Source organism: Mustelus asterias, chromosome 1 (genome assembly GCF_964213995.1).
Source record: "Mustelus asterias chromosome 1, sMusAst1.hap1.1, whole genome shotgun sequence".
Classification (NCBI taxonomy): Eukaryota; Metazoa; Chordata; class Chondrichthyes; order Carcharhiniformes; family Triakidae; genus Mustelus; species Mustelus asterias.
The window spans coordinates 126,689,778-126,701,834 of NC_135801.1; the positions used below are offsets into that span (position 1 = coordinate 126,689,778).

Here is a 12,057-nt window from a genome sequence, read left to right on the forward strand (position 1 = left end):
AATCGGTGATAATAGACTCTAGTAACTTCCCCAGTACCAACCTTGGGCTCACCAGTCTATAGTTTCCTGTTTTCTCTCTCCCTCCCTTTTTGAATTGTGGGCATACATTAGCTACCCTCTAATCTGCAGGAAATATTCCAGAGTCCAAAGAATTTTGGAAAATAACCACCAATGGATCTTCTATTTCCAGGGCCACTTTCTTAAGTACTCTGGATGAAGATTATCAGGACCTGGAGATTTATCCACCTTCAATACATCAATTTCCCCAAAACCATTTCTCTACTAATGCTGATTTCCTTCAGCTCCTCACTAAAACATGTTTCTCTCAGCACTTCGGGTACATTATTCATGTCTTCCTTTGTGAACACTGAAGCAACGTACAAGTTTAATTCCTGAGTCATTTGCGCTTTATTCCCCATTATGAATTCTCCTGTTTCTGACTGTAAGGGGCCTACATTTGGTTTTGTCAATCCTTTTCACTTTACACATCTATAGAAACTTCTACGGTCAGTTTTTATCTTCCCCGTTAGCTTACTTTCATTCTCTATTTTTCTCTTCTTAATCAATCCCTTGATCCTCCTTTGCTGAATTTTAAACTGCTCCCAATCCTCAGGGCAATTGTTTTCGCTTGCCAATTTGCATGCTTTTACCTTGAATCTGAAACTCTCTCTAATTTCCCTTGTAAGCCATGGTTTGGCCACAAATTCCCTTACAACTTTTGCACCAAACAGGAATAAACAACTTCTGGAGTTGATACAGACTCAATGAGCACTGTAGGGATTCTATGGTTCTAAGATATGTGGATTTAAACAGTTTTCGTAAAAACATTTGTAGAGAGAATCAAATGTATTAGAAGTCAAAGAAATGTCACCATTTAAAAATTTAGTTGCACAATTATAACAATTCAATTCGCATTACTTCTTGTTTGGCAGAATGAGGCACTCATTATCAGTACAACTGTTATATTACCATTCAGCACAATTTTCTTCCTTGCTTTAAAACTGACAAAATAGCATGGTAATTTCTTCCACATAAGGGGAAAAAATTGTCTTTCATAAATAACAGGTAGAAATCTATGCAAAATTATATCACCAACCTGATTCACTGGTTCATTAAAATTTGCAATGAGCCCTGCACGCAATGAAGACTTTTCTTCTTCTGATAAAGCACTGTAATAAAAAAAAATTATGTTTGCAATGAAGGCTATAACTGGACAAATAATATTGAAACAAATAAATGATAACAATGCACCCATTTTAGTTACAAAGTTGTCCATGCCAAATAAAATCCTCGAAATGCAATAATTAAAAAAGCCAGGAGTAGCAGAGTTTTGTGGAAATGTCTTTTGTATGATTGCACAACATGGTGATTTTTACAAGCCACTGACCTTTCAGACAAAGTATACCTGCAGTGGAAAACGCTGCGAAGAGTAATGCTGGAAACACAGAAAATAGGTGGAGTAGGCCATTCGGCCCTTCGAGCCTGCACCCCCATTCAATATGATCATGGCTGATTATGAGCTTTCAGTATCCCACTCCCACTTTCTCTCCGTACACCTTGATCCCTTTAGTTACAAGGGCCATGTCTAGTTCCCGCTTGACTATATTTAACAAACTTGCCGTTGCCAACAGCTTTCTGTGGTAGAGAATGCCACAGGTTCACAACTCAACTTTTAATCAAATGATTTTCTACAATACAACATTTTTACTCATGCTAATTTCCTTCAGTTCCTCATTAGTGCTTGGTTCGCTATTATTTCTGGACAAATTATTTCTTTTGCCTGCGCGAAGACAGATACAAAGTAATTACATAACTTCTCTGCCATTTCCCTATCCTCCATTTTAAACTATTCTGTTTTTGCCTGTAATGGAGTAGTGGAGAACATGCCCCAGTCTGCATCAACGAGGACAAAGTAGAAAGGGTCGAGAGCTTCAAGTTTTTTGGTGTCCAGATCACCAACAACCTGTCCTGGTCCTCCAATGCCGACACTATCGTTAAGGAAGCCCACCAACGCCTCTACTTTCTCAGAAGACTAAGGAAATTTGGCATGTCAGCTACGACTCTCACCAACTTTTACAGATTCACCATAGAAAGCATTATTTCTGATTGTATCATGGCTTGGTATGGCTCCTGCTCTGCCCAAGACTGCAAGAAACTATAAAAGGTTGTGAATGTAGCCTAATCCATCATTCAAACCATGCTCCCGTCCATTGACTGTCTACACTTCCCGCTGCCTCGGCAAAGCAGCCAGTATAATTAAGGACCCCACGCACCCCGGACATTCTCTCTTCCACCTTCTTCCATCGGGTAAAAGATACAAAAGTCTGAGGTCATGTAACCGACTCAAGAACAGCTTCTCCCCTGCTGCTATCAGACTTTTGAATGGACCTAACTCGCACCAAGTTAATCTTTCTCTATATCCTAGCTATGACTACAACACTATATTCTGCACTCTTTTCTTTCCTTATCTATTAACAGTATGCTTTGTCTGTATAGTATGCAAGAAACAATACTTTTCACTGTATACTAATAGATGTAACAATAATAAATCAAATCAAATCCACATTTGCCCTTGCTATTGAAGCTCTTACAATCCATTACGTTTCTTGTTAGTTTATATTCATATTCTGTTCTCACTTTCTTTATCAGTTTTGTGGTCACCCTTTGCTAAATTCTAAAACACTCCCAATCCTCAGGCTTACTACTTTTTGGCAGCTCTGTAAGCCTCTTCTTTCAATCTGATACATTCTTTAGCTTATTTTGTTAGCCATGGTTGTCTCATTTTCCTGTTGGGTTTTTGGGACTTGAAGGAATGCACATCTGTTGTAAAACATATATTAGCTCTTTAAATACTAACTATTGTCTGTGTACTGTCAAATCACTTAATGTAGTTTCCCAATCCACCACAGCCAACTTATCCAAAGTTGCCTTTGGTTCAGTTTATGACTTTAGCTTTGGATTCAACAAGATTATTAATTCGTCCTCTTTCATTGTATGATGCTGGATGAAAAATAGCCTGCTCAGCTTTCGGTTCCTCAACATACTACTGTAGGAAAACATCTCATACACACTCCAAGTGTTCATCCTCCACATCATTAGATCTAATTAGGTTTACCCAGTCGATGCAGATTGAAAACTTTACCAATACAGATTGGTGGCCTATAAACAGTTCCTCCAATGTTTGCTACCCCTTGCTGTTTCGTGGCTCCAGTCAAACTGATACTACATCTTGTTCTTCTGATCTCAGATCCACACTCATTACTGTACTGATTTCATCCCCAATAATTAGCGCTACCCCACCACCTGTCCTTCATATATGTTAAACACCTTTGAATAATTATTTTCCAGCTTTGGTCACCCTGCAGCTCCATCTCCATAAAGGCAATTAGATTATAACGCGCTCTTTACTAGTATCTAAGAATTTGCACAAAAATTGGGAGAGCTACCCCACAAATTAGACAAGCAACAGCCTGACTTTGTCATACTCATCGAACCATACCTTACAATCAATGTCCCAAACTCTTCAATCACTTTTCTGGGCATGCCCTATCCCATCAGATAGAGGTAACGGCACAATGGTGTACATTCAAGAGCGACTGATCCTGGGAGTCAAAAATGACTCAAGACTCTGAAGTCTCTGGGCATCAGGTCAAATACAGGCAAGAAAACCTCTTTCCTATTACTACCACATGCACGCACACTCTAAAGGAGATATCTGGCAGTCTGGGTCACAAGCAGGGAGTGAGAAAATCAACAAGAGTAAAAAACCTACTTGACCTCACCCACATCAACCTACCTGTCATTGTCAAATCTGTCCATGCAAAATTGCTGAGCGACTAGCATAGATGTCCTTGTAGAGATAAAATCCTGACTATTCACAATCATGTTAAATTGGATGGATTCAGACTTAAGCTTAAAACTGGGCACCGATGGGCACTGGTAGCTATCAGCAGTAGTAAAATCTCATTCAACCACTATCTGTACCCTTGTGACTTGGCATATCCCCCGCTCTACTAACATCAAGCCGAGGGATTAACCTAGGTTAAATGACGAGTGCAGGAGAGCATGCCAGGAGCAAATCCTGGCCACCCGGTTAAGCTGCAAAACAGGACCACATGTATGCTATGTAGTGAAAGTAGCAAACACAAGACAGAGCTAAGCAATCTCACAACCAGCAGATCAAATCAGTTCTCCAGTCCTGCCACATGCAATCATTAATGCTAGTGGACAATTTAACAACAGAAAAGGCTCCACAAACATCCCTTAAATGATGGTGGAGCCCAGCACATCAGTGCAAAAGAGAAGGCCAAAACATTTGCAACCACCTTTAGCCAGAAGTGCCAACTGGATGGTCCATCACAGCCTCCTCCTGAGGTCCCCAGCATCACAGATACCAGTCTTCAGCCAATTAATTTCACTCCATGCGACTCAAGAAATGGGTGAATGTAACAGTTGCAGCAAATTCTATGGACTCTGATATGATCCTGGTGCTCCCGAGCAAATGGCGCCTTTAGCCAAGATGTTCCAGTATAGATACAGCACCTGCATCTACCAAACAATTTGGAAAAAAAAGCAGGGCAAATACAATCTAGCCAATTATCACCCCATCCCTATTCTCAAATATCAGCAGAATGATGGAAGATGTTGTCAACTGTGCCATTAATTCATAGCATACCCCAATTTGAATATCAAATGTGTTTGTGTTTTGAGGCACACGTGTTAACCCTCTGAAGTGGTTTATTATGATATACAAGGCACAGCAACACTTCAATGCTGCAGGAACAGTCACCAAGAATATGCGTCAAAGTGTAGTAGAGCATAAAATGATCAAGATGGGTGCCAATTAAAGGACTATAGATACAGGGTTACATAGACTTATGAGAGAACAAGAGAAAGTTCTTCACATGGAGAGTTGAGAGAACATGGAATTCAGCCACAGAGTTAGTAGCTGAGGCAAACTGTGTCAACGTTCAAGACCTACAGTCCAGTTACAGAGGGTATTCCATGATCTCACCCCAATGACGGTGAAAGAACAACAATATATTTCAAGACAGGATGATGAGTGGCTTGGAGGGAAACGTCCAGATGGTGGTGCCTGCATGCATCTGTTGCCCTTGTCCTTCCAGATGGTGACGGTTATGGGTTTGGAAGGTGGTGGCTCAGGGGTTTTGGTGAGTTACTTCAGTGCATCTTGTACAAAGAACAAAGAAAACTACAGCACAGGAACAGGCCCTTCGGCTCTCCAAGCCTGCACTGACCATGCTGCCCGACTTAACTAAAACCCCCTACCCTTCCGGAGACCATATCCCTCTATTCCCATCCTATTCTTCATGTATTTGATACATGTAGATGGTACACATTGCTGCTACTGAGCATCGGTGGTAGTGGAAGAAGTGAATGTTTGTGGATGGGATGCTTAGTCCTGGATAATGTCAAGCTTCTTGAGTAATGTTGTATCGGCACTCATCCAGGCAAGTGGATGGTATTTCACAGGTGAGAAAAGATGGGCAGACACTCAAGTGTATAAATCCTTGCATGAACTGGTTGGGCCAAATATTCTATATCTATTCTGTATATCCTCTGCAGATGACCCTATCTATGAATTCAATATAGAGATCTTAAAAATTACTGGTCATTGCATGCGTCTCCTACTTGACAGTTATGTTGGGTACTGAACAAGGAGAACAAGACATTGCAGATATTCCAGTCACACTGATTACTTTTGCCTTTGAAAAATGGGACATTTTCACATTAAAAGATCATTGTAATTATTCATACCCAAGACTGTAGCAGAACAGTCAGTATTTTCTATAATCTATGCACGAACATATGCTAATCAACTTGCTAAAAACCATAGTTTCCATGCAATACCAAATCTACTATTTATGTGGTTTTCTCCAATAAAGGAACTCAATAAACCTACAAAGAAAAAAATCTTTATTTGGTACAGAATGGTTTGATTGTGGAAATTATCAAAGCAGTCAGAAAAAAGCAGCAGTTTTTGCAATGTTGGCATAGATTAGCACAATGGGATAGTGCTCAAAAATAAATTTGTTTGACAATACAACATTCTTTTGTATTCTATTAGTTTTATTTCTTTGCAATGAGAGCCTGCCATTTTATTTTTTATTTATTCATTCTGTTGCAAAGTTGAGTTTGAGAAGTTGAAATTTGATATTGGTAAAGACGTACAAAATTGTAAAAATGCGAGGGGGGAGGGAAACTTTATGTGGTTGGTCCCTTTAAAAGCTGGTGTTTTGTTTCAGTGTTTGGAGGTTTAAAATGCAAAGTACATCCAGAGTTCAAGCCGAAACATTTGTATCAAAAAGCAATAGACTTGACAAGACAACCTGTTTTGTTTCAATTTTGCCCAATCAATTTAAAACAGACACTCAGCTACCAAGAACCTATGAGATTTGAATTTGATGATGTTGACAATATCAGACCAATCCTATTGTAGGAAAATTGATAAGTTATCACAGGAAAAAAAGAGTGCAGAGGGCAAAAAACAGGAGACCAATGGACGAACTGCCACCTCTCAAGCCTCGAGAGGGAGCGAGCAGCTCTCAACTCTGCCAGCTTCAGATATCTCTTAAGAGAACACACCATCTAACAAGCAACAGTTACCAAATCAGAAAGAACTTACAAACAGAAGAATCAACAGAAGAATTTCAAAAGTTTCCAAAAGCCACAAAACCTGGTTGCACACCTTGAGTGACAACTCTATTTTTTTTTGGTTAATGAATGACTAATACATTTATTTGAACAGCATTCAATTAGAATCTTATTATTTGGCATGTTACTTGCAGAGTTAAAGTTCTCGGTTAGTTAAATAAATAAATTGTTATGTGTTCATGTTAAAGCGAGTGTCAGGTATTTCTGTTAGTTAACCACTAAACATTACTGAAGAACAGTTCACACCTTCCCACACACGTAACAGATTACGAGGCGAGGTATTCCTCTTTGGGGGATTCGACGTTACTTCCAAATTGGGGTACAACCTCTGCGTTGTAACAATTCATAGGATCCAAGTGCAGCTGGCAAGGCCAGCACTTATTACCTATTTTTAAGTTCCCTGAGATGGTGGAGAGATGCCTTCTAGCATTCATACAATCTTGTTAGGTAGGGTGATCCAGATTTTTGACCTTGTAACAACGAAAAAAAAAGGTAGTATACTTCAAAATCAGGATGGTGACTCAGAAGAGAATTTGGAGATGGTGGGGCTCCCATCCATTTTTGCCCTTGTTCTTTTGTTCTAGGAGGTAGTGGTTGTCAGTTTAGGAGTTGCTGGCAAAGTCTTGGTGAGTTACTGCTGCACACCAAGTTATTTCTTGATATCACCTGGAGTGAATAAAATTGACTAAAGACCGACATCTGTGCCAATGGGGCCTCAGGAAGTGATCAAGATGGATCATCTACCCAACACTGCTGTGTGAAGATGGATTTAAACACTTCAGCTTTGTATTTTGCACTTCCTACGTGTTGCTTCACTGCCATCGAAAATTAGCTGTTCAATTATTCATCAGTCACAACTAAATACGGCAAGACTGCAGAGCTTTGATTTGCTGTGTTAGCTGTGGGATCTCTTAGCTGTGTCTACTGCATGCTGCTTCAGCTGTTTGGCATGCATATAGTCTTGCGTTTTAGATTCACCAGGTAGGCTCCTCAGTTTTAGGTATGCCTGGTGCTACTCCTGGCATGCTCTCCTCATCAAACCAATGTTGATTCCCTGGCTTGATGGTAATGGTAAAGTGAAGAAAATGCTGAGCCGTGAGGTTTCAGATTGTGGTTAATTACAGTTCTGCTGATGCTCACGGCTTACAGTGGCTCCTAGATGTCCAGTTTTGTACTAGTAAGTCTGTCTTAAGTCAATTCATTTAGCATGGTGGTAGTGCCACACAGCACAATAGATGTTATCCTTGGTATGAAGACCATACTCCCTCTGTATAATGACTGCACAGTGGTCATTCCTACTAATACTATCATGAACAGATGCATCTGCGACAGATAGATTTGCTGAGGACAAGGTCAAGTAGGTTTCTGTCTAATGCTCTCACTCCTACAAGACTAATCTGAAGGCTATGTCCAAGGCTTGGCCAGCTTGGACAGTTGTGGCATTTCAGCACACTGCAGTTCACCCAGAGTACATTCAATGCCCTTGTTATTCTGTGCTTCTTCAAAATGGCAAAGCCAGTAAACAAATTGTCAATACTGAAGTCATGATTTATGCATGCAACCCAGTATTTTTCAACGTGTCAAGTTCAAGTTACAGCCTAAACAAAAAGATATTTCTATAATGTTGAGTTTTTATGCTAATCTGATCATTTATTTCAGAAATATCCAGAAGAATAATCAATAATGGCTCATTAACTCTCCCAGAGGCTAACAACCCAGGAGAAATCTTAAGATGGATCAGCTGTTCCAACCAACAGAGCTTGATAAAGCAGAGAAAAAACATTTTAAAGTTAAAAAAAATCACAATACCAAAGTCAGAGACAAAATTTAATAACTCTGGGTTGTAATGATCTGTGAATCACTCAAACTGACATTTTCTCATTGCTGTACATTTTCTTCCACAGATAGTGATGCAAACAGTTAATGCTGTCATCTGCGTGGTAAAGGTCTGCAATTTGCTGTTGTATGCACACCAAATTCCCCATTTCAATTGCTGTCATTTTGATATGGCAAAGATCACAGAGTCAAACCATATTACTTATCTTTTTCTTGACTGAAGTCTGTCTACTCAAGGATTATTTGAAAACAGAAAGAATCTTGAAATTAAATAACTTCCAACATTCAAAATAGATATAAATACGTTCCAAAATTTAGCTCAGCACCCTTGATTCAGAATGCCAGAACCAAAGCAGCCCTGATGTTAAAGCACAACTCAGAATAAAATACACTCGATGACTCAATGTGTCAGCTTTCAGTTATATAGATTGTTCATTTAATGCATCACTCCAGGATAAGCAGTCATCCATTTAATGGTAATATGCTTCAAATTATATAAAAATAACTTAGTACACAATGCATTACTTCTCAGACATGGTGAACTAGCCAGCAGCCAAATCTGCACTAACCATTTCACAAAAGGTGAACCACTAATTTTTGGTGTGATACTGGTTAATGTTGGCCAAACTAAAGGATTCTGCGTGTTTCAATTGCCGTGACTGGATTTATTGACCTAAACAAGCAGAAGAGACCTCAGTTTAATGTCTCATCTGAAGGAGAAATGGTCACAGATTAGATTCCCAACCTATTCTTCTGCTTGGGTATAAGTTTAATCAACTAACTCTGAACCAGACTGTTTGCTACAGCATACTTCTACCATAGATCAATGATCTAAAATTGTTTTACACCGAATCTTACTCTTTTTTATTCATAAAGTACATAACCAACAACATCCACACATTACCAAGCACCCATAGCTTTCAGAGAACTTGCCGAAATTCTTAGGACAATTGCTCACAACAACTTTAATACATTTCCTAATATCTTATACATGTTATAGTACAGACCCCTGCCCCTGCCAGTTAGAGTGCACACGATCATATGAATATGATTTGCATAATATGTGCTGTCAGCTACCAACACACTGTCCTGAGGTGGTTGGAAACAGATTCATGATTGCTAATTTAATGCAGGAAAACCAAGTGAATAGATTTGCAGCTCTTCCTAAAGATTTAAAAACAAAAATGAGACAACTCGCTTGTCAAAAGAGTCGTCATATGATTAGATCTCATTAAAATACTGAAACTGCACAGAAGTTCCCCAAGAGTTGCTCATGTTGAATCACATTCTAACTTTCTCTCGCTCCTTATGGAGATATTCCATATGCAAAGCTGCTATGTTCCATGATAACTTAATTAAAGATCAAGTTCGTGAAATGTTACTGTATTCCAGATGTGGTCTCATCAGTGCCCTGTACAGCTACAGTAAAACTTCCCTACTTTAATATTCCATTCCCCTTACAATAAATGCCAACATTCCATTCGCCTTCCTAATCACTTGCTGTACCTGCATAATCATAGAATCCTTATAGTGCAGAAGGAGGCCATTCGACCCATCGAGTCTGCACGGAATCTCCGACAGAGCATCTTACCTAGCCCCACCTATCCCCACAACCCCACGTATTCACCCCACTAATCTCCCTAACCTACACATCTTTTGACACTAAGGAGCAATTTAGCAGGGCCAATCCACTGAACCTGCACATCTTCGGACTGTGGGAGGAAACCAAAGCACCCAGAGGAAACCCACGCAAACACGGGGAGAATGTGCAAACGCCACACAGTCACCCAAGGCCAGAATCAAACCCGGGTCCTTGGTGCTGAGGCAGCAGTGCTAACCACTATACTACCATGCTGCCCCTCTTGTGATTCATGTACCAGAACATTCAGATTCCTCTGTACCAAGTTCTGCCTTCTCTTTCAATCTAAGTAGCATACTTCTTATTCTTCCTGCCAAAGTGGACAACTTCACGTTTTCCCACATTATACTTCACTTGTCCATTCACTTAACCTATGCATTCAATTTGCAGACTCGACCTCCTCCAACTTACTATCCAAGCTATCTGTGTCATCAGTAAATTTGGCAACCATACATTTGGCCCCTTCATCCAAGTCATTGATATAGACTGTAAATAATTGAGGCCCCAGCACTGATACTACGGCATTCTATTCATTACAGTTTGCGAACCAAAAAAGATCCACTTATGGATATTCTTCATTTTCTGTTAGCTAACCAATCCGATAACCATACTAATAACGTTACTCCCTATACTCTATGACCTTACGTTGTGTAGTAATCTTTGACATGGCACCTTCTCAAATATCTTTAGAATTCCAAGTACACCATAGATTTCCCTTTATCTACTCTAAGAAATTGGAAATCGCTATTTCCTTTTCACAACGTCTGTTGAGTCTGCCTGATCTCATTATGATTTTCTCTAATATCTTGCTGTTACCTCCTCAATAATGGATTCTCACAAATTCCCCATGACAAATGTTAGGCTAACTGGCCTATGCTTTCCCTGCTTTCTTGATTAAAAAAGGGTTATATCTGCACATTCCCAACCCTCTGGAACCCTTTCAGAATCCAAGGATTTTGGAAGATGACAATCGATGAATTCACTTTCCCTGCAGCCGCTTCTTTTAAGGCCTCCAGATACAGGCGATCTTGTCCTGGGAACATGTTAGCTATGAGAAGTAGTATTAGACTAACTAATGGGGCTAAAGGCAGATATGTCCCTTAGCCATGATGGCTTGCATCTTAAGATCCTAAAAGTAGCGGCTACAGAAATAGTGGATGCATTCGTTGTAATTTTCCAAAATCCATAAGTACTGCTTGATTGGACTCAAAGTTAAGGTAGCTAGTTACGTGAGCAGCACCTCCTCACTCATTGCACCAAATTCCCTCACTCATCTATGTAACTCACACTCTGGCTAGCTGCAGTGTAAGACTGTAAGAGTTAAGCTCCAACTGTAAGACCACCACTACATATGCTAGCAGAAGTTCATGAGATGAGTTAGCACTGTTTGCTAGAGAATTTAGTTCAAACTAGCTACCTAATTAACTAACTGCGGTTGCCTCTTGTTGAAGTTCTTTCAATTTGTTACAATCCTTAACTTCTTATATAGCCATGAATGATGCATCTTGCTTTCTTAATTTGTATAAATCTTTGCTGAATGTTACTAAATATCTCCTTAAACTTCTTCTATTGCATCTCTGTTGTCCTACATTTAAAGCCAATTTTGGTGTTCACTTTGGCCAGCTCTACTTCCATATCCTTGTAACCACCTGTATTTAGGTGCGAGGGCTTTACGGGCTCTCTCTCTGACCGGCACACTGCTTCATGGGCTCTCTCTGGTCTCCATGCTGTTTTACAGGCTCTCTCTTTCTCTCTGCGCTACTTTACGGGCTCTTTCTTTGACCGCCATGCTACATTATGGGTTCTCTCTCCGATCTCCATGCTACTTTGCAGGCTCTCCCTGATCTCCATGCTACTTTGCGGGCTCTCTCCGATCTCCATGCTACTTTGCGGCTCTCTCCGATCTC

General features: G+C 40.0%; 1 protein-coding gene across 12 annotated transcripts in view; it reads right to left on the reverse strand.

Moving 5' to 3' along the window:
* Nucleotides 1–12,057, reverse strand: part of ipo11 (importin 11) — a 548,937-nt gene that overhangs the window by 460,218 nt on the left and 76,662 nt on the right. For all 12 annotated transcript variants that reach the window (XM_078218342.1, XM_078218361.1, XM_078218371.1 and 9 more), the window contains one exon: nt 1,097–1,169. In XM_078218342.1, coding sequence (XP_078074468.1) covers nt 1,097–1,169 — 73 coding nt within the window. The remainder of the gene's footprint in view (nt 1–1,096; nt 1,170–12,057) is intronic.